The following is a 27,003-nucleotide window of genomic DNA, read 5'->3' as shown; positions in this document are numbered from 1 at the left end:
GGATCAGAATTCAAATCCTTAGAAGAACAAAAGATTCGAATGAGAAATAAGCCTTTTTCCTGAGCCTCATCAGTCCATCCATCAAAGACATTGCAGGGGGAGCAGCCTCATTAATGCTCCAAACATTGACCAACAGCAACGCATTAGACTCAGTGACCTTCAGGAGGGATCTCCCCAGGGCCATCTTTCATCCATTTCATTTGCATCACAATCTCTCCTGCCTCATTATTCTTTATCCACCTTCCCTTCAAACAATTTTAAGAGAATCAATCAAAATTGAATAGCCTGTTGAGCAAAAACTTGCAAAGGTGGGGCACCACTCTTGCTGTGTATTGCATGGAAATTACATACTGATTCAGAACGTATTGTAGTTTTCTGACAGTTTACATACTGATTCAGAACGTATTGTAGTTTTCTGACAGTTAGGGTCCCCAGGCAAGCTCCATTTCCATGGTGTCGCTCATGAAAGGTGTAGAACAACCAGCATTGTAAATAGACCGACAGTTAGGATTCTCCAGGAAGTTCAAAGCCAAATAAAGACCGATGTAGGGAAAAAATGTGTAATAAAATATTGGCACAACAAAATCCAAACCACTCTGAATAACTGCAAACATCATTAAAAATGAAATGTAAAATAAAAAGAAATTAAAATGGCATTTAAAGTTACTTACTGTCTAAGTCAGTAATCGTTTTGATATGATCTTGCACATTTTGAGAGGGCACCTACAGCATCTTTCAATGGGTCATGGTTTCTATGACACAGGAACAGTAGAATATGATGAATAACCATTTTTTCTGACACTGGACATGTAAAGTCCATTTGACTTCAGTAAATCTATCATGCAAGCTGGCATCAACCCCAGAAAGGCATTATTCTTGTATTCTGTCCAGAAGCACTGTGTAAACCATGTAAGAAACATAAACACACACACACACACACACACACACACACACACACACACACACACACACACACACAGTATGAATAGATAAGGACAACCTACAACGATTGGAGGATCTAGAATATGTATAAGGCCCCAGGGCAGAGGTTAATGTAAAATATAAAGCTTGCCACACACACACACACACAACACATTTCCATAAGTATCTTCAGGCAATATTTTGCACATTCTTTATTTAAATGTATGTACTGTGGGTTAAATATGAACCTTTCACCTTTGGAGGCACAGGGTTAAATAAGGTTTAATCTGGTAGTCCTGACTTAGTCTTCAGTGGACAGCAGCCCATATCACACTGCACGATTTGTAAGGAGCAGTGGTATTCAGGTTAGGATTTTGGGAGAACATTTTGGGATGCTCTGATGGTGCCCACATTTGCTGGCTGTAGTCACTGTTACTGTCCTTCACCTTGTGCACTATATTCACACACACATAAAAAGAAATGAACAAACAAGCAAAAGATATTGTCACAAGAGGGTTATTATTTTTTTTTTTTTTTTGATCCTCACAAAAAAAGGTCATTGGTGTGATTGTAATTTATCGAACTCCAGCAAAGCATGAAGTCCCTGGTGTACTCATGCAGAGAAATGAGAGTCAGTGTTTTATTGTCTTTTTTTAAATTACAATACCTAAATGGTATAGCAGGCATACTGCATGACAATACAATATTATCATTTACCAACTAGATGTATGTGCCAACCCTATGTTAACGGGCAGTTGTTTTGCAGAACCATACGATTTTTTTTTTTCTGGAACAACAGAGGTTCTATATAATGGATTCAATTATGGACACATGCATTCAATTATGGACACAGGCATTCAATTATGGACACATGCATTCAATTATGGACACATGCATTCAATTATGGACACATGCATTCAATTATGGACACATGCAGTCATCTTACTTACTACATGCTCATACTGGACTTTACTCGTATTAGTCCAACCCGCTCTTACATGTAATTATTTACTGTATTCTCTATTTTTGGATCTAATTTCATTTTTATCTTTGCTACTGATTTTATTGTACATTACAACAATGTGATATTCTGAAATATGATACTTTACAACTTGATATATTTGTAATGTGAAACTTTGTACTGTGATATTTTGTAACAATTGTAAGTAGCCCTGGATAAGGGTGTCTGCTAATAAATAAATAAATAAATAAATAAATAAATAAATAAATAAATAATAATAATAATAATAATAATAATAATAATAATAATAATAATAATAGTAATAATAATAATAATAATAATAATATGGGTTATTTCCTAGTGGTTGTATGATTAGTTGTTCAGTGTATATTGTAGTTACATAAAGACTTTTGGAAAGTCACCTGTAACCACATGGTGCAATACAGTAGAATGCATGAAGGCATATCGGTATATATTAACATTAATATTTTTGCATAATGAAGTAACATCTGGGACCAGAGGCGTTGTGAAGGCGGCGGTGTCATTTCGCCCCACTATAAAAGTATATTAACAAACGTTATTAATACGCGTCAAAACAACCAACACTGTTGGTGTGCCTGTATGAGACAAAATGAGTTAATGTTTTACAATATAATATTACAAATAATAACTGAGTTAAGTGTAAATACGTAAACATACACACACGCATATCTATGGTTTAATTATGATAATATATATTCTATTATGTTAGGTTTTTTTTACTGTAAAGGTTATGAATTTAATCACACGCAGACTAATGTACTGTAAAGCATTCAGAGGTGATAACAAAAACAAGACAAGTATCAACATTACAATTAAATACCAATAAAAAACGCGCCAATATATTTCTTTTTACTGTGTTCACTTTGAATCCCGAAACGAAATCGACACGTGACTCGTTTAGGACTACAAGGGTGGGGGGTGGGTGAATTTGCCATGACAGCGGTGATGAGAAAGTCAAGAGATTAGGAACGCCTTGCAGCCTCAGCGCGAGCTCAGCTGTGCTGAGTGGAACAGCCTTAACCATTCAGGACCGCGGACAGCGCGCTTCATTTGCAAGAGGGAACTGTCGATGCCGCTGTGGGCGTTGTAGGTGAAAATCTAATTCAGGGATGTAGGGAGCTATCCGTTCAGCACCAATACCGCCAGAGCCAGTATTATTGTTATTAGTATTATTACTTTCATTACCCAAGAGCTGCATTTTAACCAGCTAACTGTGTGTATGCGTGTGTGTGTGTGTTTTTAAGAGCCGTGGAACAGGAGAAGCTGACATTTTAGCGGCAGCAAAACTGTGATGAACTCAGACGGATTTTTTTTTCTTTCATTTTCTTGAGGGTTGTAAAACATTTTTTAAAAAGACAGAAAGGAATAATGCATCGATTCAAACTTATACAAATTATATTTGATTTTTTTTTCTTCTGAATAACAGAAGAATAAATAAAAGTGGACGTTTTTCACATGGGAACCTGTCAGTCTACAGGAGGCGTTTTAGTCAATAGAATTGGTTCATTCATCACGACTTCTGCCTATAAGTAACAACCCTTTCTTCATTTTATGGACTATGCTTCTATCTTGAGAAAAAGAAAGGCGCTTTTTTTTCCTTTCCATGGTACATAACTGAACTTTGTGATCTTGGTATGCCTATTTTTATATATTATCAATGAAAAAATATACAGCCCTTTTCCATGATCCTAAAGACGGGGCGTGGGTGAACTGGGAGCTCAGTAAATTGCCCCCCCTGTATTTGCCACAATGAAGAATTATAAGGATGTGTGACAGAGGAGTCCAAATGTTGATCACCACAGTTGGGGCTTTTGCAGCTTTTAGTCTGATGACTATAGCTGTCGGGACGGACTATTGGTTGTACTCCAGAGGCGTATGCAGGACTAAGTCTACCAATGATAACGAGACTAGCAAAAAGAATGAAGAAGTGATGACCCACTCCGGATTATGGAGAACCTGCTGTCTTGAAGGTATTGGCTTTATTTATTTATTTATTTTATTTCATTTCATTTACTAAAAAATGCCCCATTAATAGGACACGTCTCGTTCATTACCTGTGTCGTGTAGATAAGCTATGTCATCTAATATCTAAATATACCTAGTTGATTTTGATTAAAGTACCTAGTCGATACATTAATTTTATATTATAATTTACAGTTTTTAAGTTTTGTTGAAATCCAGCGTTAGTATTGGCAGTCTATCTAATCCCTATTTACTATTTCACTACTATAAACACAAGGGAGTTTTAATAAAATTATATATATATATATATATATATATATATATATATATATATATATATATATATATATATATATATATATATATATGATGCATAGCTTCATTGTATAATACCACATTTATATTTAGAAACGGAGTGTGTTGTTTTTAATTTTATTTAAATAGCGCCATAATGAATACCAAGACTTTATGAGATGCAATATATCCGTCTTTTCAAACATCATGGCTGTACAAATTCAATTTAAAATCAATTTGAAAAAACTGTTTGTACTGCATATCCCACCAACCTGTGGCTTATAACTTCATGCACGTTATATGGGTAACTAAATATTTGTATTCACAATGCCTCGTTGCCTATAATGAACGACGAGAGCATTGTAGCCCATTATCTTAATGTTTGAAGGCAGATTTACTTTATTCAAGATTCAGTAGCTGGTTTGCACCATAGACCCCTTAAAATAAGAACAAATTATATAGGGTCCTGAATGAGGTATTCCTCCAAAGAAACTTAAATATTTGTAGTGTTTTAGGACTAATAATGCATCCAAGCATATGCTACACTGGAATTTGTATTAACATGTTTTTGACCGCGGATAACTGGATAATTATTCTGTTTATTTTATTATCAGTGTGAATGAATAATGGTTCAGATTATTGAAACCCTGTTTCAACGATTATAATATACTGTATATTACGTTTGTATTCATATTACGTTTGTATTCACAATGCTAACCCAAATCAATCCCTTCAATTTATTAAGTAACTGCATAAACATTGCCATACATTTTCAAGTGCATGTAGACGTAAATGCTTAATCATGAATCCTGCATCAAAATGTGTTTAGAAATCTTTTCTCCCTCACATTATGTTAGACAAGACTCTTTTTTTCTTTTTAAAATTAACACAATAGGAAAAAATAATAAATAACTAAATTAAAATCACACAGGTTGCCTTAAACTTCTGCACAGGCTGTGTTACATTTTACAAAAAATAATTTTTTACACCCTGAATGCAGAATTCTTCAGATTACATTACACATAAGTTAAAGCAGGTGTTCTGGTATAGATGTCTTCAGAGGGCGATTGAAATTGGCAGTGTATAACAATCATTAAGCTTTGTGTCTGAGTTGAATAAGCAGGAATGTTGTCATTTGCCATGGATTATCTAACAATCACTTACTTTAGAGCATAACTGCAATTCTTTAAAATATAATTAATGGACAGTCTACTGGAGGTTTCATTTCAGTAAGTATCTCTCTAAGTATCTAATTTCTTCATTTTTAATCTAAACTAAACTCACTAAAAGGCAAGGTCAAATCAGTTCTACCTGGCTGTCACAGAGTAGGCATTTTTATGTTATCCCTTGACATCAAACAATACACTCTAGTACAAAAGAAAAATTCCAGCAGCCACCCAGTGATGTTGCTTTTGATTAAAAAAAAAAAGCACCCTGCCATTCTCATGCATGACAGCAAGCTGTATGATTATTGGGAGCCTAGCTGCTCAGCTTATATTCATTGACAGAGCTCCATGGTACCTAACTTGGGCTGGGGGGTGTATGGAGAACAGTATAGACTTTGACACACACAGCAACAACAGCACCACAAACACCACTGAGTAAACCTATATTTACTGTACCAATTTGGAACCAGTGCCTATTGGTTTGGATGAAGCTATTATTACTGGAAAATGTTATTTATGAAACTCTCGATCAACAATACAACCATTGTACCTTTAAATATATACCATACAGTTGTGTGCTGTACAGTAAGTCTCATATGTAGAGGGCTGATTTGTGCATTTTTTATTTCCATAACTTGCTTTTCCACCCATTCACCAAACTGCATGCTTCAGACATGCTATGAATTTTGAAAACAGCAACTACAGAGCAGTTAATGTACATGTGCAATATTTATCAGCTGTACTGATAATATTTCCCCAAAATGTGTGGATTTACTTTGTACTTATCTCCATGACTTCAAATTATGCAATATAAAAAATCATGTTTATAGAAGTCTTATGCAATATTATACAAAATCCATATGAAGCTGTGCACCAAGTGTTGTATGGATCTATGTGTTTGCAGACGTGGTATATGTATCAATAAGCATATTGGGAAAATTGTATCTACCTGTTGTCTCTCTATTGAAATTCAAAAGGCTTTAAATAAAATTGCAAAGATCATGCTACCTTAGTCAATCCCTTATGGAAAAAACATATATTTTTAATATATGGTAAAGTATGATCCTTTTATTTTTCATATATAGGAATTGGCCCATTTTTTATATATTTAAAATATGTGAGATATATTTAAAATATATTTTAGTCTGTAATCCATATATTTATTTTATATGTTGAATATATATGGTGCACCATATATTTCCATCTGTAATCCATATAAAATAAATATATGGATTACAGACTAAAATATATTTTAAATATATCTCATATATATATAAAGGGCCAATTTCTATATATGAAAAATATAAGGATCATACTTTTCTACTATATATTAAAAATATATATTTGTTCCATAAGTGGTACTTAGACAATTATATAGCAATATACTGGTCAGATTGCTACTTAGGTACATTAAACATTCCATGACATTAAATTCAAGAACTATGTTGAACTATTTTGGTTTAAGGTGATACTGGTCCGAACATCTTTTCATACCGTCAATAAAGCACATTCCTCTTTCATGAGGCACTCAGCGCAGCATCACAAGAGACTGATACTCAATAAATTGCTTTACTTACTATGTATACTGTATTTTGGAAAGGATGATATCGTGTGAAATAAAGTAAAGTGGAGGGTAAGCTTATTAGTGATGGATAATAGTAATGGGAAGGGTATTTAGAGGTTGAAGTTACAGCTGTGAGTCAGGTGTAAGGGGTAGCACCAGCTCAGAGAGGAGCTGCAGTCCCCTCTAACACAGCCAACAAATTTGGTGGAATCCCCTTTGGGGGCAGAGTTTTCCCTTGGGAGAGAGGGTGAATCAATCAAGGACACAAAACTTTTGAAAGTGATGTGTAGAGGCCGGAATCAAATCACAATTGTTTTAAAAAAACAATCAAACAGTTACCAAAAATAAGCAAACAAGACCAACGTTGACATCAGATATTTTGTTAGGCAATCTATGAGCCCAGTTTGCTACTAGAACATGATGAGATTTCCTTTTACAGCCTGGTTTTATGGTGAGCATGGAAATGTAGCCTAATTGATTCAAAGCAGTTTCATGGTTTGTTGTCCAAAGCACTGGTGCAGTATCTGATTAAAATGCATGTAGGATGAGCAGGAGCAGTGTGTAGGGAGGCAGGCGTGTGTAATCTCTGCCTCTTTAATCTGAATATAGCTTCAGTTTTGTCCCCACTAGCGGTATACCTTATGACACATATATTAAGGTTCTGTTTTTTTATGTATTGTACATAGAATATTAATTAACAAGAGACTAGGGATACACAAAGCCAACATTGACAATGTACAGATGCCAGCTGTGGATTACATAAAGAATAATATCCACTAATTAAGCAGGCTGGCATTACAGTTTTGTTGTTTTTGTGCAGCATCGTTGCAGACAGAGATAGGAAAGGGTTCAGCATTCACCATTTAACTTATTGGAACAAATAGGCTTTGATGGACCAACTCTCTCCATGAACCTCATAGGGCTCATGCCTTCAAATATTTATGCCCTTAAGGAATTGGAGTCAGAAAAATAAAAGAATGCTAGTGACATTCAGGGGACATTCAAGTATTTAGACATCAAATATTTAACTTTTAGAGCGTGAAGGTGCTGAAATTGTTTTGGGTCTCTTCAAAGGAATCTGTGTCTTTTTCTTGGAAAATACTGAAATCTATTGATGATCTGCAAACATGAAAAGACCATTGTCACTGTAACCTGTCGAAACAATTAAAGCAGCAGCACACTAAGCATTGGTCTGCCATGACTCATCACTCTGCTACAGACACTTTCAATTTCAATGGTCTTTATTTCAAAAATATTTATTCTTTTGAGGGGGTGTATGAATAGACTTGGTGTCTCCACAGTTCACCTGTTATGAATACACCTATTATTAATACACGGTTGAATACAATAGGATTTAGGGTTTTCATAACCCAGCATATGTATTTTATTTGAACCCATCCATTAGCAAACTGGACATTTAATTAGGTTGTTACCATAGCATATTTGAGGTTTTTTGTAAAGCTGTTTATAGTTTTTGGATATTACTTATTTTTCAGTACTTCATGCATATCGTCTACAAACTGTGGGAAAATCCCAACAGAATAAATGTAAATGACCATTTAATAATATAGCTGGGCGTTTACTGTTTTTTTTTTGGGGGGGGGGGGGGGGGATTGGTTCACGTAATGAAGCAAGTGGCTAATAACAGAGCCTGCACAAAAGACTACTGAAGCCCTTAGGATTTGTCGTACTGGTCTTCCAGTCTTTCCATATGGTGTGGAGATTTAAAGAGCGGTTCATGTAAATGAGTAAATTGACTGTTACAAGTGTGACTGCATAATTAACCACATTACCATCTTTTTTTTCTTCAATATGACCTACATCAAATGTCTCTGTGTAACCCTTGGATTAAATATTCTAATCAGTGCAATAAAATTAGTGTTCAACATGCAACACTGCATACCGTCAATGAATGTCAAAAGCTAAGTTTCAGCAAAGGGGAAACATTTATGTTGTATTTTATCCAAACAGGTGCAAGATGCTGGTTTTCCCATTAAAAAGCACTAAAGAATAATCTCCCTTTCTTCAAATACCATACAATGGTGGTAATATATAGTTACTGAATTACCCTTTTACAGTAGGCCATGGTTCAAAGTTATTTGTTGTTTTTGAAGTTTCCTACTAGATAATAAAGTTAATAAAATAACAACATTGCTTTTTGTAGTTGGCCACACATCTGACATTTCTTAGGCCAACAATATAAAACCTTCATTCGCATATCTGTCTTAACGTTCTGGTTTGATCACACAATCAGGACTTTCATTATCAATGCATCTATTACTCCATTAGTACACAACTCATATGTGCATGTAAATGATTTATAATGGCAAATATTGATCAGTCTGACCCTGCGTACTGCTTGGTTAAATATTAACAATATCGCAATTTAGCACTGATCGCACGATGAATGATACCATAGCCTGCGTTAGATTTAGCTGTAAGGTATTTACAAAGTGATCCAAATCAATAATGTTATCTGTATGGACCTTCTCTGTTTGACTGCCCATTACTAGCAATATGTGGACACTCCAGCCTTAAACTATATGAACGTTGTTAGTTCTATTAATATTATACAGTCCACTGCCATACTGGTAAGATACCTTTGCAACAAAGGATGTGCAGACAGTCTGTAGCAGGGGTCTGAATAATGATTTAAGTATGTCTGTAAATGACCTACAGCATACAAAAGGTCTCCATACAGTTATACAGTAATGGAATGGAAAGTTAAATGATGCATATAGCCTGTGTTGAAGGACATTGATGTGGCAATGATCATTTACTACAAGTGACCTAAAGCCGAGGGTACACTACATGTTGACTTTTTGTAGAAGCAACATTACAACATACAATAAATTAGCCAATGAATGTGATGTAAAAAGTCATGTGACTACCTTTTAACAATGGTGAAGAAAATGAATGTGAGGCCAGTGTAGGAGAGTTGTGAGGTACACTCTCCTTGCCGATTTTATTTTTTCAGGGTGACTTATTTTTTTCTTTTATAGGTGGTATAGGCAAGTAAATAAGTGTTAATTGATATCTGATTTGTAGAAGAAGAAAAAAAAGTAATTGGGAATTCTGTTCAAAATAATATAATACAAAAACAGTAACAATAATCACAGTTATATGAGTTTTATTTACACATCTCATTGGCCGTCCATCAACATTCTATCTGGTTGTCAGTGGAGCCCTTGTCCATTATAAAATGTAAAAGGACCAGTGATCGCAGAAGCCAGGTTGAAAATAAACAAAAAGAAAGATATGCAGCCCCACATTTGTATTTAACAGTTGCAATAGTACACATTGCTATAAGCATTTAGCTCTTAATTAACTTTTTGAACAACACGCAGCTTACCTATTTTGCAATACATTTAGCTAAACCTTATGGTATTATTACATTAGGAAAACAAACATTATCTAACAATTGAAAGCTTTAGGGAAAGAAAAAAAAAATCTTCCAGCCATTTTTTTATTTTTTATTATTAAGATTATCACCATATCAATAACCTCCGTTGTTGTGATGCAAGACGACCAAACGTCTATTTATTATAACTGTTATGAGAATGGCTGTTCCCATAATAAACTGATTTTTAAGCTTTTATCTGCAAAAAAAAGAGCTTTAGACCCCTGGACCCCCACATAAAGTCGTGGTCGTCCCCACTGAAATTTGAAATGGCACCCGTGCGTAGTGGTGCATTTGACGATACATTTACAATGGTACTGTAGATTTGACATTTTAATACTGCTTTGTGATACTGCAAAACATTATTATTATTATTATTTATTTCTTAGCAGAAGCCCTTATCCAGGGCGACTTACAATTGTTACAAGATTTCACATTATACAGATATCACATTATTTTTACATACAATTATCCATTTATACAGTTGGGTTTTTACTGGAGCAATCTAGGTAAAGTACCTTGCTCAAGGGTACAACAGCAGTGTCCCCCACTGGGGATTGAACCCACAACCCTCTGGTCAAGAGTCCAGAGCCCTAACCACTACTCCACACTGCTGCCCACATTTTTTTATATATATATATATATATCTAAAAAGTTTGATTCTCTGATAGTTTTCCACTATACTGTAAGTCAAGTCAATATTTGTATAATATTGCATTCATTGGCAATCTCCAGGGAGCCTCAGATGTGCCACAGGACATGGTGTTGATAATGTATTCTAATGATATTTAGCTATAATTGTTTTGAATCTGATCTTTTTATACAGATCTACAATATTTCTATAGGTTTCCTAAGGTATCAAGAATCCTGGGCATTATTTTAGGCTGGGGTCACTTTGCTAATACAACACCCTGATATTGGATTGTAAAGTGCTGCAGAGATTTCATACATCTCCCCTGGCCTTTCCAGTCATATGAGGTGAAGCTACATTCAGTCTAATGGCTTCTTCAGAAAGTAGATGATTCAGAAAGAAGGTATTACGATTGAGCGTTTAAAGTTATTAACTTATTAGCATTCCAGTCAAGATGTCCCCAGGGAGAGAGTGGCACGACATCATATACGTTTCTTATTCTTTATCCACAAACAGACAGTGTAAAAAAAAAAAAAACATTCACATACCTGGATGGGAAAGGTTTAGAGGGCCAGTTTAATGGCACACCCAGGTAAGTTCAAGCCTCCCAACTGGGTCAGGTTTTGACACACACCTAATCAAATGCAGTCAAATGCACACTGATATCCAGGGACCTTACATGCCCCTCATCGCCACAAAGCGAGCTGCAATCAAACCAGTACAGAACAAGCCCCGGGGATGGTACTTGGCAAGAGAGGTCTACAAGGTCTTACCTACTCCTCGTCGGTAGCCATAGAGACCGCAAAGGATAAAATCAAGCCAGCCGTATTTTCAATGCAGTTCCAGGTTCAACTGCGGTGTTAAAGCAAATCACAGCAATGCATTGTAGCTCTGACTGTTCAGGGCAGCAAAAGGTCATTTCAGATTCCCTAGTGTTTTGCTGTTTCTTTTTTTTTTTTTTTTGGATTTGTTTTGTTTCAATACATGAAAACCACACATGATTCACGTGGAATTAGAACATTAATATGTAAACTATATTGTGGCCCACTTTAACCTGCATGCTTTTTTTCCACATTCCAGTTCCCCAAGTTGATTATCAAGTTTTTGTTTCGGTAAAGAATTAAACTGCTTTCTTCTGCTCCGTGCTATTGGATTTGAGAGAGATTCTTGACACACCATGAGAACATCCCTTCGCTACTGAGGAAACTCATCCAAATCATAATGAGAACCTAGAATGGCACCCATCCTTACTTCAACATCATTGTTTTGTGTGTAACAGAATCTTGTAGAGACAGATCTTGATCAATAGTGTAGTATACTGAAAATAAAACATAAAGATATTTTTTTTGTGCACACACCCAGCTATACAAAAAGCTGTTTATGTACATGTACTATACAGAAGATTTGTTAGTGAATGAATATTACTGACAGATATTAATTTTGTTTGCAGACAGTTCTATATATTCAGCATGGATCAATGTGCAAATAAATGAAATTGCTATATGATAATGTCCCCTGTGTATTTCTGCTATAAACACAAAGGCAACTGTAAAAAAAAATCACTCAGACCACATCGGTGTTGAACACTGCTGTTCTTTGCTTTCACAAAGAATCTGGCCTTAAGCTCTGAGATACCAGTGAAGCTGAACAAATTCTGTGAAAATTGATGCACTGGGCATGTGCACTAATTCATGGTTCATCTAAAACACATTGGTCTTCATATAATTTTCATTTAAAAATACTTATTTACTGGCTGTATTTGTTTTAAATCCATTCCTTCTGCTAGATTGCAAAAGCATGACATGTATACCGTTTTGTGGTGGTCCTTTACTGTTCTGCTAGGCCCTGTTGGAAATTGAATTAGATACAGTGCATCTGTAGAGTATTTCAAGCTTATTTTCATTTGGGAATAGCTTTCATTTTTCAGTAATTGCAAAGAGCCTTAAAAAAAGGTATAAAAGAGTATGCTTTTTTAATATTATTTATTGTATAATCAAAATAAAGAACGAGAAGTTTCCTGTGCCATATTCTGTGTGCATTTACTTTTTTTTTTTTTAATTCTCAAACAAAAAAACTGCCTTCATTGGTATTTCAGAATGTATACTGTATATTACAGTATGACCCTACAAGTTGGAATGTATTATTAGGCTTAGCAAAAGGCAAGAAAGTATGAAAATAAAATCATAATTTTATACATAAAAAATAAAAAATGTTCTGTACATTTGTACTATTTCCACGGCTGTAGAATGTTGATAGCCAATAAGAATTTTCAGTTTTATAAACCCTTATACTATCAGCCGGCCGGAGAGACATATACACGTTCATCCACACTAGCATAAACGATACCTGGTTCATTCACAGATGGAGCTCATGAAGACACATGCATACAGTCGATAGCCCACCCTCCTGCCAGTTTGAAAGCAGTGCAATACTATGAAAACCATGCTTCACTCGCTGCTGTTAGCGATGTCTGGACTGTGGAAAACAGATATATTGATTTGTCCTCCTGACCGGCGCATCTAGTAGCAATCGCTGTAAGCAGTGGAGCACATCAGGCTGGCTTATATCCACTGAAGCCTGGTCCCCAGTGGGTGCTTTAAAAGCCCCAGTCATTTAAAGTAAGGGACTGGTGTGTCCTTGAGAGTTCCAGGTAGGACAATCACTCTGATTAGAACTGGCTGACTGCCTCTTTCAGACACATACACACACACACACACACACACACACACACACACACACACAGAGTCTGTAAGCTGATAACATTGCCATGGTTTAATTGGTCGAGGAGAGTACGTTGAAACTGCTGTCATTAATCAAGCAGAACAATCACACCAAAAAAACACAGTCTTGTCATTAGCAGGTTTTATCAGGATGGGATACAGTATTTTATACAGGCTTTGTGAATTATTTTTTAAAACAATTTGATTCAATGGCCTTGTTATGGATGCCCAATAGTTTGAATATGGCACTGATAATAATGTTCCTGCTCCTGATATCTTTTCAAATAGAGTGCACTGTAAGTCTAACGAGTAAGGACAAAGCTGAATGAAAGACAAGAACAAGAGTTCAATTATGTGCATTTCTATAGCTTGGCTGTTCAAAAGGACTCTGTGGTCAAAAGATCTGAATCATAAAATGAGAAAATAAAATAATATTTTAATGGGTTTAAACACAGCTTACTGATTGCTAAAAAAAATTAGTTAGACTTGTCTTCTACCTGATAAACCTGTCTTGGGGAGAGCCAGGGTGCGAGGAGCCAGGGTGTGCAATGCTGCCATCTAGTTAGAGCTGAGGGAGGTACACCTGACACATGTATCAATCGTGATACATGGTAGGTTTCATTGGTTGTTGGTCTTCTGATCTTTAGAATAGGGCCCTGAGAATTGTACCTGGTTGTTGCAGGTACTCAAGCAATCAGCATTTTCTCAGTCGTCTTGGTACCTGAGGATTCAGTAGCCCACTCGCTTCACAAAGCAATGGAGCTTTTACTGAATTGCTTATTAGGTAGAATACTTCTGTAAGATTTAAGGGAGGACTGAGTCTTGCCCTTATTATAATGGTGCCGCACACATTTGCTGTGCTACTTTAATTAACATCCTCATCTCTTTGCTTGATCTTCTCTTAAAGCCCTTTTGAGGGACAAAACTAGAGTCCACAGTCTGCAGATTAATAGCTAACTCTAGTTCGCAACCTTCCTTGTTTTTTTGGGTGCATCTCTACAAAAGGTTTTGATATGAAACGTTGCGTAGTTTGATTCAGTGATTTATTTTGTCAGGCCGCAGTTCGTTCCTATCTTAGGTCAGGTTTTATTTTTTTATTTTTTGTTCTGTTCATATATTTTATATTGTTATTTTAGCTATTTCTTCTCTCGCTCTGCTGAGTCACAACCTTGATAAAACCCGGCCTGGTAAATGCAGCTCCGCTCAACTCTATGAACAGAGCAAAATCATAACAACTACCTAACAGTTTGAACCCCTTTGAGACACTTAAAAAATTGAATCCATCTGCCATTAACAATTGGTGTTTAAATCACAACACCATCTTTTGTGGGCTTGTAATTAAACAAAAATCTATTACCAATTTATACTTTGCTCATGAAAAATCATAAAGGAATAAAAATACTGCAGTTTAACTGACAAACTGTTTTTGTGCTACGAAACTGTTTCCTGACTTTTTTTCTCTGGCTTGATATTTGTATTTTTATTGCATCTTGTCCCCTGTGATGAACCAAAAATACATTTTACAGCATGTAGCATAAGTGAAGAGTGTAAAGCACTCAAATTAATGAATACAAGTAGTTAATGATAGTGCTTTTAATGTAATCATCCTCACTGAATGCAAGGATGGCAATGAAGTGACATTGGAAGAGTTAATTATTAGTGCCCAAGGTTCTTTGTCTATCATGATGACTTCTGGTCATGGGACGGTGTGCATCATAAAGATTGACTGATTAAAGTGGGTAGGTTACTCATTTATTTTGTGTGTTTTATGGAGACTTGTTTGAGTATTGGTTAAAACCAGGAATGGAGTGTTGTGTCAGGGGCAGCTGGATCTTCTGCATTCACTATCATGTATATTACTTTTCACTTTTGGAAAACCCAATTGAGACGAAACATCTTGATATTAAGGGTGGATATTGGATAAGTCCAATACGTAACACACTGTAGAATAACTATGGCATATACAATCATAAATATTACACAATGCAAGAACAATGCCAGCTTTGAAGACTGTATTATTTAGTTAGTGGGGTGGCTTGCTTCTTTTAAATGAATCTCTTACTGTACCTCTCCCCTACCGCTTCAAATGAGTTCACAGAGCCTATCTATCTGTCCAATTAGTTTTGAAGGAATGTAAGTAATAAATTACTGAGGGTGGAAATTATGTTCCTTCCTCAGCTGTACAGCAGCTAGCCTTGGAAAGGCCTAAGCACTTGGGAGCAAACAAGAATGAACTGGCTGAGGTGTGTAGGGGATTACTACTAAGGCTGGGTGAGTCAGCTGTTACTCAGATCTTCTGGCAATATACTTATTGATTATGTTAAATGATATTTCCAGCTTACAGGTCCTACCCCATGCCCATAAATGCCTTTTCTACTTCACTCACCAATCTTTTTCGTTCCTCCAGGATGCTTATGTTGAATATATCCTAAATTGTACCACATGTTTTGATTACGGTCTATCAGTGTGTATTGGTCATACCATTATAATATCATTGATACGTCTACTGTGCTAACGTTGCCTCTTGGTACAGAACCATTGCATTACCATTGCATCGGTATTGAAGATCATTTGGTAAGGGGTAATGAGACAAAGTAGGATGGAAACAAAACACAACAATAATGTCAAGACCCTTTGAAACAGGCTCTAAACTTGCATACTGGATCCCATAGAAGAGATAATGACTTTAAAAATGCTGCAGAGATCAGTTCACCAATATCTGCCATGCTTTTAGCACGCCTTTAATGAATGACAAATGTAATCAAGAACCTTTTAGGCTCCAGCCAGACCTTCTGTATAACAGCTCCATTAGCCAGGGTGCTTCAATGGGCAATCATAAAGTCAGTCTGAGCTCCCGGTAAGATGGAGAGCTCTAGTGAAGCCATGCCGATCTGTCTGATTGATGATGCAATTCACACAGGACTGCTTTGATCAATTGTGGAGGCTATCAAGTGACAGGAGACATACAGTGCACAGCCATGACAATGTATTGTAAATGCATCATCAGTAACATTACATTCAGGCAGTCAATGGCATGCAGTTAGGATACTGGCTGCTTGTTAAAGTCTCAATGAGTTGTTATTCCTGTTAAGGTGGTGATCTTTAAATGTTCATCCTCTCGACTTATTATATAATAATAGGCCCTTATAACAAAACTCTTTATTGGTGATAACGGTTTTCTTTTGTACAATGCTATGGCGTGCATCTCATTAAAAGGTATGCATTTACTGAATGAAAAATCAAACTGCAAACATTAGCATAGTTTAGTGGGCTCAATATTTTTACAGTTCAAAATACATTGGTTGCTGTTTTATGGGCTAATAAACCACCATTAAATATCCCAAGTCTGGCTCACATTAATTAGGCTATAGCACATTTAATGGGTAGCGGTCCTAAAATATTACATTTGACTCGCTGCAGTCTTACAATATATACATCTTGCTCATGGGTTTCATACAGTAGCCTTTAGTTAATTTGATGCTAGATACTTCATTACCCACATGCCATGAATTAATGGATATTAAATCACAGTAGATATGGTACTTACAATAGGAATATATCAGGGCCTATAAACGACAATTAATATATCCTTGTTGTCATCAATTGAAAAATTATTTAAAAGACATCAGACTCTTAATGTAAAATTGTATAAATCAAACTGATCTAATTTGTGTTGTATGCCAAGTCTGACAGCATTTGTCAAAGATTTTAACTAGTTTATTTTAGTTATTCTGTACACTTTAAATACTCCCACACACCCACTAATAGTAACTACTACTTTTTCAGAATACTACTGTTTCTCCATATACTTTAAAGGCTTTCTTATAAAATGGGTTACAATCACAATAATAATAAAAAAAAACCTTACTTACCACAAGATCATTGACCCTGGGCTGTGGTGTTGTGCATTCACTGGTACATTAATGCACATGAACATCAAGGGGAATGCCTGCAGAATTGCCTTATTAATAACAGTGTAGACAAACCTACTGTATGTCTCCTAAATGTTTACATTTCCTTCTAGGATCCTTTAAAGGAGTCTGCAAGAAAATTGACCATTTTCTAGAAGATGCAGACTATGAACAGGACGCTGCGGAGTATCTACTGCGTAAGTGTTTCAGAAAACTGCCAACGAGAACAAAAACCACATATTGTGATCCTGTTTCATGTCTTTAAAGAATGCCTTTGAAGTACAGTTCTGAGGTAGTCAGGCAGCTAACTGTTTCTACAAAATACTGTATCTTTCCAAAAGCTGGAACTGCTCACTATTTTTCAAATAAATAAACGGAATGCACAGAGGAACACAAGACACTGTCTGAATGTACAGCTTGCTCCTTTGTGTGCAGGCTGATAATAAAGCTCAGGCGACTGTTATCTGTGGCATTTCTAAAAGACTTGACAGAGTATTGGGCCAGTGCCAGCCAGGTCCACCATTTCCACACTCCGGGGACGGTAGCTCCAGCGCAAACTAAATTTGGCGTGCAAGAAACTAAACAGCAGATGTTACTGATTTAAAAAAAATAAATAATTGTAAAGCCTTTAAAAAGCCATCCAAAAAAAACACTCCAAAGCTTTGCTGTGATGTGCGTCTATCTGTCCATTCGGAAAAACTGTTTTTATGAGACTCATAGCTCATTAAAAACGTTGCAATGAGATGGTAACTGAATTGAATGGGAAGGCAAGGGCTGAACGCAGACCACAAACCATAGGATTCAAAGTTCAACACCTTACCATTCAACTAAAGAGCAAGCTCTGTAGTCGAGAGCTACAGTGAGTACGTGTCTTATGCTTATGTCAGTATTATTAACTGATCAGCTGCTAGAAGCAGATTCATTACAACGTACATATTCCTTCCTTCATATGATACAATAAACCAATACCTTGTCTTCTATTGGAACCCCTTGGAACAGCATATACCTTAACCCTGGCCAGATCCCTCTGTATGTTCATGAATTGTATAGTAACCAGTAGTGTTTTTAGCAGAACATTCACTAAAGAAACATGGCCCTTGTTTGAGCACCTGTCAGGCTACCTGGATCCCATTATGTTGAATGGATGTGTGTTGGCGTTATTCAAATTAAAAGAGAGCAACGTTGGCTAGGTTATGATTCAGCATGCATAACATTAATAGTATTTGAGCTTAAAACTACCCACTAAACATCATGCTTTGGATCGAATAAAGCAACTGCTGAACAATATGCACATAAGAACCTAGGGAAATCCTTATTAACAATGACTAGTGCTATTACTAAACAACATTCACCTATCTAATCTATCAGGAGAAGAAGGGACATTATTTTTGATGGCTGTATTTGCTTCCTGTAATGCGGGGACTACACAAGTGCTAACCATAAGGTTCTATACAAATCAAATACTGCAAATGAAATCTTCTTTATACCAAGTTGAAAGCAACAAGAAGAAATCTAATAAGCAAGAGTAGAAAACTGCAGGATTCACACAGCAAGCAGGAACCTCTGAATTCATAAACACAAAACTATTTATTACCTTTTGAAGCATTTGTTTTCAGCAGTCTTTCGGAAGATTTTAAAACAGGCTGCTTACATTAAAGCAAAACTATCAGTAATGTTTAATTATTTGGGTCGTAGGTGTTACATTATTTTTGCAGCACAGATTAAAAGGTCTACAGCTCATTCAATTGAGCCAGGCTGGTTTGTACAGTGCTCACATAGAGAGTGTGTAGGCCTGGGAGCCTGTTATACATGTAGTAGGGAACTGCTCATTAGCTACGCAGGTTGGGTCTGCAGACTGAACCCAAACCATGTACAGTCTATGCACAACGCACACTGAGCCAAAACAAAATGCTCCTAATGCAGAAAAGGTGTTTCTATGTAAGACTGGCTGCCTTCAGGTTTCACAGTGAGTAACTAAACTGGAATTAGAGCTCACACCTTTTTAGTACTCTGCTCTAAACATGAGACAAAATTGCCTCCAGATACATGTGGAATAGAGTCATGATCAAAGTCTTGCTCTTCAAGAGCCGTTTTAATTATTGAAGAAGCTGTCTCCAGTGCTTTGTGGTGCGGGGATCTTGCGTCACGAGGAGGTGAACGGGAATCTATTTGCATTGCGGCCGGGTGTGTTGCGATCTTACAAAATGGGTCGTGTTGAAGATCTCAATAATATCAAACAGGGGACCCACAGACCTATGTGAGAGGACGTGTTAAGTGCTTATCTTCTCCCTAAGATGGAGAAACAGAAAGGAAACATATTCAGGTTGTGTTGCATTAATTGTGCAGCCTGCTGCCTGCCGCTCAGGTGCAGCAAACAGATCGGAAGGCGCTTGTCATGCCCCAGGCTACCTAAGAACTGCATGTGCATCCCTGCTGTGAAGAGGAGCAGGGATCTCCCACATTGGAGATAACACTGTGATGAACCATTGTACAGCACCATAATAAATTGAATGCCTTTTACCATCATCGACATGGAAGATATTTTCTTACAACAGTCTTCTCAAATAACATTCAAGGCAGTCATAATCTGAAGACTTCACTGAAGTGGAAAATATTGTAATCTTCCCACAGGCGAATACATGTAACGACCAAGTACATAAAGGAAGGCTGTTATTTTGTAAAACATTTAAAGATTAGAATTTATGTGTGGTTTTTATGGGGTGTGTTATATATAGTATACTATATTTTAGCTTGGGTACTAGACCAGGGTGCATGTTACCTGGCTGCTTTGTCATGTGTGTTATTTACAGCTTGCGCAATATACTCCAGAAATTATGGTACAGCTTTTATCTATCATACTATAACATTTACAATAGTAGAGGGAGTGTTTGATTTGAAGGCCAATGCTTACCTTAATCCACTTCGTCCCACGATGGACAATAAGGTGTCCACAAACGATTGCCACCTCAGCTGGTCCACAGCGCTGTGGCGGGCTTCTCCCCAGATTAGTCCTCTGCTGGATATCATGGTCTTCTCCTTCGGCCTCCCCACAGGACAACACTCAGAACATGGTTGAGCTTCCTGCAGCTCCGCTATCTGACCTTAATGAAGATAACCTTCATTCTGGAGATCTTTCTTATGTCTTGCTTTGTAGCCCTCCAGTACTCAGACCCATGCAGTACGGCCAATATTAGCCTTTTATTCTGTACCCCATTCCATCAAGCCTGCCCCGGAGGGATCATACTCATTGCCACTTGAGAAAACACAGTGAGAGAAAATTAATAGAAATACACTCATTCCAATAGGAGTTCGGTGAGGAAGATGGAGACCGAGTCCCATGTCTGCACCGTCCCTGGTTTTGCTCCATTCAGTCTAGCTGTTGCTCGTTCCAGACTAACTACATCTCTAAACACAGTTAACCAATAGGCAGCTGCAGCAGTTGTGGGCTCAATCCAGAATTTAAGAATTCATTTTTTTGCAGCTGTCAAACCTGCCAGTAAAATTTGACACAGCATAGAGTTAAGACTAATCAGTGAATCGTCATTAAGTAAAAATAAACAGGATTCAGGCACCAGCTGAGAACCTAACAATACAGAAAGCACATTGGCTACGTGTTTCCAAAATGCTGCAATTACTGAGCAGCCCCAGAACATATGTAGCACAGTACCAGGTGTACCAAGGTTGCAAATATTACATGAGGAATCGAGGACAAGTTTCATACAAAAACGTCTATAGGGAGTGGCAGGGTTTTTTGAGACTGCAAAGTTGTTTGACCATACATTATCCCATTGCCCAAAATCCCTAGTTCTCGATTCCAAATTTTAACAAGAGGCAAGGAGCTATAGGATTTTTGCAAAAGATTATTATAAATATTAGAGACAACCCTACAGGCAGATTTGGATGGATCAATCCAGTCTGCGCAGCTTATTACTTTTTACACCTTTAAAAAAAAAAAAAAGAAAAAAAAATTAAATCATACTTGTTTTGTCTGTTGGCAGTCCAACAGAAACCACTCCTTATGCTCTATGGATAATGCATTCAGAAACATGGCGCCTGTGGTCTGCAGCCAGTCATTTACTTAGAGACATTAATCTCGGACTTGTGAGACAAGCATTGCAACCTGTACATACAGTGCATAAATGTAGTGCTGTTAAAATAATAATAAATGTAAAATGGAATAAATGTAAAAATCCTGGACAAGCATTGCAACCTGTACATACAGTGCATAAATGTAGTGCTGTTAAAATAATAATAAATGTAAAATGGAATAAATGTAAAAATCCTGGACAAGCATTGCAACCTGTACATACAGTGCATAAATGTAGTGCTGTTAAAATAATAATAAATGTAAAATGGAATAAATGTAAAAATCAAATCTGTCACCACAGTGCCTGAGTGGCAGTACTACTGATGTAACAACTTCAGTAATTGCCCTTGAATGCTATATCTGTTGCATTAAACACAAGAGTTTCCTTTTTTCTGGCAGTCGTTTGTAAATGAAGACAGATTTAATAATACCACTTCCACGTGGTTGCGACTCAAGTTTCAAAGATTTCCAAGGACCAAATCCTCTGCTTTCCGTTGGATGATAAAGTACATGCAATATTTAAAATGAAAATTGCAATTTGAGTTAAATTTACTGAATAAACCTGAACTACAATTTGGATGCAGATTACAACTTCTCATCTGTAATGCAGTCGACTGCTATTAGATCACAGACAGTGAGGAGGTTTCTTGAAATGTAATTTGAAGCAATATATGTAGCATCAAGTTACACATGAATGGATGATGATCAGACAAAGAATGCCTACAGCAAATACACATTACTGTCACCTACACGAATTACCAACATGTTGGTTTTATATAAATGAAAGTAATGAAGGTGCTTGCCTGACATTGGCCTAATTCATTCATCACAACGTACAGCTTGGTACTTTTAAGTTACTACCGATATACTACTGCCAGTCTACCAATTCACAAACTTTGTGCCATTATATTATATATTGTAGAGCTATGTCACCCTCTATATATATTAAAAAAGAAAAGAAAAAAAAAGTTATTTATTGTATCTCAACAAATTAACAGTTGTAGAGAAGGACATATGTACAACAAATGTTGGTGAGATTTTATAACAGATCTAAATATGTAATATTTCAAGTTAACACCAAAAAAAAAAAAAAAGTTGTTGTACGATTCCTAGGGCTGGTTCTAGAGCTCTAAGTTTGCTTTATCCTTGAAGCTATTTAACTTTGATATTCTTTATTTTACAATGCAGGAGCTGTGCGTGCCTCCAGTATCTTCCCGATCCTCAGTGTAGGGCTGTTGTTTTTGGGGGGCCTTTGTGTTGCTGCTAGTGAATTCTACAAGAGCCGGCACAACGTCATACTCAGTGCTGGCATATTTTTTGTATCTGCAGGTAAGTTTCCATTTAAACATTTATATATCCAGCTTAAGGGACAAGCAGGATAACAAATGCATGTTATATAGCAGGAAAATGTTAAACAGGTGTGTGATCATACATCTTAAAATAAGTCATGCCTAATCATTCCAGCACCTTGGAAAAGTGCACCCAATTTTTACAACATTTTTGCTCAGCTTTGTCATTGGCTATCTTTTTTTTGTTTGATAAAGAAGAATGGGGTACATTTTAGAAGAGAAAGGAAACTAAATGAAATGATCATTCTCTTCACAACGAATGTCTTCTACCTGTGTTTTCTCATTAAGGTACATGAGCAATCTGCAGGCGGAATATGGTTGATATACTGTATGTACATCTGTAGGGGATAGCCATCAATAAAAGAAAGCAATATGCTCTTAAAACATTCAGCTCTTCTAGTTGATTAATTCTAGGATTCAAGTGAAAACTGGATTTGCCAAAGAAAGGTTTTACATTTTTTAATTTCTATTCAAAAACGCTATTAACAAGCTTCAACAAGTTTCATGTTTATTTGAGAAAAATGTTTTTAAGAGGAAAAGTTAATAGACCATATCATGAAGCAAATTCCCATTTTCTGAGAGGAATTAAAACAGTGTAAAGCTGTGAAAGAAACAGCTTTGTTGCAGGCTGGATATTATTGCTCATTGTAGTTTCTTGCTAGTTTTGAACCTGTATCCTGCAATCAAAGCAATTATTTCAGCACTGTATGATGGGATCCCTCATAAAAACACTTGCGCAGATTGTTTTAACTATGTTTGCCTTTCTTCTTGAATTCTGGCTTTAGAAAAGCAACACACACACCCTTGCTGCCAGTCAACAGTATCCCTGATGCAATATTTGTAATACGGATATTGGCTCATTAAACAATTGTAACACAAGATTTGCCTAATTGAATATCTATAACATGTGTAAATGAAGCCTGAATCGTTCTGCCCCTCAACATATAGCACAGTATTATATATTACAGAGGCTAATTATCTGGTTTTATTTCCCATTCCAGGCTTAAGTAATATAATAGGAATTATAGTGTACATATCTGCAAACGCTGGAGATCCTGGGAAGAGTGACTCAAAGAAGAGCTACTCCTACGGCTGGTCGTTTTACTTCGGGGCCCTCTCGTTCATCATCGCAGAGATGGTGGGAGTCATAGCCGTGCACATGTATATTGAGAAACACCGGCAGATGCGGGCCAAGTCCCGCACCGAGCTCTTCAAGAAGTCGGCCTTCAGTCGGATCCCCAGCTACCGGTACCGCTTCCGCAGACGGTCAAGCTCCCGATCCACCGAGCCACGGTCCCGGGACGCCTCCCCAGTCGGCAAAGTCTTCACCGCACCCCTCTCCACTGATATATCCTTGTACACCCTGTCCCGGGACCCCTCCAAGGCCACGATGGGGACTCTCCTGAACTCGGAGAGAGACTTCTTACAAGTGCACAACTCCATCCCTAAGGATTTCAAAGAGTCAGCCAACAGGAGAACCACACCGGTGTAAATCAGGACAAGAGTAAAGACAACGTCAGGACACAGAGTCACAGAGGACACATGGTTGGATTGCCTGCCGTCATGCAATTTGCTGGCCGGGACCTTCTTGATAAAAACATTATAAATGGTTAGGTGCTTCCTTTTGCTTCTCTTTTTTCTCCCCAACCACACACATACAGAATTCTCCTGAGGTTTATTGGGAGGTAATGCGACTTGGTTGCCCGGGTGATCAGCACGTGAAATGTGCAACAAGCAACTCTGTTTTAGTTATGTTTAACAGGCTTAGTATGTTGTTAGCTTTTGTCTACTTTTTTCTTTTTCTCTTTACACCTCTAACATACCCAGTTGTTGGTAAATGCGGAACATTTAATGTGACACGACTGTTCACCTGTGATTCACAGCAGAGATGATAACGTACATGTGCTGGAAATGATGCTCTGCCATCATCTTAGTAAACATGGTTCCTGTTTTTTTGTTTTTCTTTTTTTATAATACATTTTTTATTTATGCTTGCAGATCTTTTCGGCACATCACATACAACAATTACGAAACCAATCAATTTCATATATTCCTTAAGCCAGCAGTGTTTTAATTTAATTTTACAATAAACAATTAGGGCCTACTTCAGGGCTATGTGGTACACAAAGTAACTAGCTTGTAGCATTATATTATGAAAAAAAAAAAATATATATATATATATACTGCTGTGCAAATGTCTTAAACATGTTGCATTTTTCTACTCTGATGCACTGTGAGCATCAACAATTACTCAAAGCCTCCACTAGTGTTTTCTACTATGATAAGAACATTGACTTGCATAGAGAAGGAAAAGAAATAGCTTGCATCACTAGATTTTCAAGGTGTGGTATCCGAAGCATAATCAACAAGTACAGAGAAACATCACCTGTAATTGACAAACCCAGGACTGAAAGACCCCAAAAGCTGTCTAACAAGGATGAGCAATACTTGAAGATAATATCCTTAAGGAATAGAAAGAAGACAAGCGTTGAATTGACAACAGAACTGGCAGAAGGCACAGGTGTCGTTGTCCATCCACCAACAGTCCAAAGTACCTTTGACCATTGTTCCATAGTCCAATTTCTGTGTTCTTGTGCATATTCTAGCACATCCTTTAAGTCCTGATTTCAAGAGTGACCTTCGTACTGTTGATCTGATGGACAACGAGTAATTAAAAAAAAATAAAAACCTATTGAAAAACATTAATTACGTATACACCCAACATGTGTTGTATTATTGATTATTGTTAATAAGGAAATATTTAGGTTTAGGGAATAAAAATGGAATGTATCATTTATTCATGTTTACATCATTTAATAGGAAATCACTTGCTGCCTATTCCAATGGTAGTCATGTTCATTTAGAATTTATACACAACAGGAATTATCTTGGCATCCTGCAAATCTGTCGTTCGAGAGACAATAATTTGGAGGTTTGTTACAGATTTGGGCACAGTAGAACTTTCAAATACAATCATATACAAATATTTATTATTGGCTTAAAATGCAGTACTATTTTAGATACAGTGTGTTCGGTGTATATGTTTGTAATTTGGGTAAATATTAAACAAGAAATTCCTTGTTTTTTTTTTTTGTTTTTTTTTAAAAAGCAAATACTAGCTTTGGTACAGATTACACTCCTCCCTGATCATTGTGGAGCCTTTCATTTGTATTCATCGTTTTAAAATTTTGAAAGCTTTGGAACCCAGGAGTGCATACAGCGTAATAAACTCTATAATATGTGCTGAACAGTTGGAGAAACAGAAGATAGATTTCAACTTCAATGATCAACTGAGGAGTGAACTTGGTACCAAAATTAGAAAGCAGAGAAAAAGGCTTTTAAAAAGGTCAGCAAGTCTAATTTCTTAAATACAGTAGAAACAAATCTGTATTTTAAAAGCACAGAACGTTTTTGAAAAATTCCTAACTTATGTGAAATAGATTTGTAAATAAATAAAACAAATATCGATGGCTAAATAAAATCTGTCTCTTCCTTAATTGATTTGAATGAGATTTAAAAAGAACTGCAGATGCTAATGAATTAATTGGCCACGTTTTAGACAAAGATCTCTTTGCATATGCTTCTACATGCTGGCTTCTGCATGATCATGTCATCCTGAAAAAAGGTTTTTGTTTTTTTAACAGAATCAGAATTGGTCATAGGATGACAGATTCTGCTCTGCACTACTCAAGGCATTTCTTGCAAGGAAAATGAAAACATATGGAGGAATAGGTGACACTGCGCCCGAACAAAGCTGGTAGTCAGTTTTCTTTCACCACACCAAATAGAGGGTGTTGATATTCATCTTAATATTAATGTGTTGTAGTTAGAGATTGGCGGATGCTTTATTACAAGCCCATTGTAACTCAGACGTGAGAATACATTTTGTCCAAATAAAGGCAGTCATCGTCATCATGATAAATAAGGTATAAAACAACGTACACCCTCAGCTACAACATACTACAGGTGTTAGTACCATGACTTGCATCCCTCTC

General features: G+C 36.6%; 1 protein-coding gene across 1 annotated transcript; it reads left to right on the top strand.

Annotated features, from left to right (window-relative positions):
- The first annotated feature begins 2,935 nt into the window (after window positions 1–2,935).
- Window positions 2,936–26,549, top strand: LOC117418498 (voltage-dependent calcium channel gamma-3 subunit). Its single transcript, XM_034031627.3, has 4 exons — window positions 2,936–3,894; window positions 17,686–17,769; window positions 22,848–22,988; window positions 24,010–26,549. Exons 1-4 carry the CDS (start codon window positions 3,690–3,692, stop codon window positions 24,498–24,500), a joined length of 921 nt encoding a protein of 306 aa, XP_033887518.1. The 5' UTR covers window positions 2,936–3,689; the 3' UTR covers window positions 24,501–26,549.
- The last annotated feature ends 454 nt before the right edge of the window (window positions 26,550–27,003 follow it).

This window comes from Acipenser ruthenus, chromosome 13 (assembly GCF_902713425.1).
Source record: "Acipenser ruthenus chromosome 13, fAciRut3.2 maternal haplotype, whole genome shotgun sequence".
NCBI lineage: Eukaryota > Metazoa > Chordata > Actinopteri > Acipenseriformes > Acipenseridae > Acipenser > Acipenser ruthenus.
The sequence above is the reverse complement of the archived record's forward strand: the minus strand, read 5'-3'. Positions and strand labels throughout refer to the sequence as shown.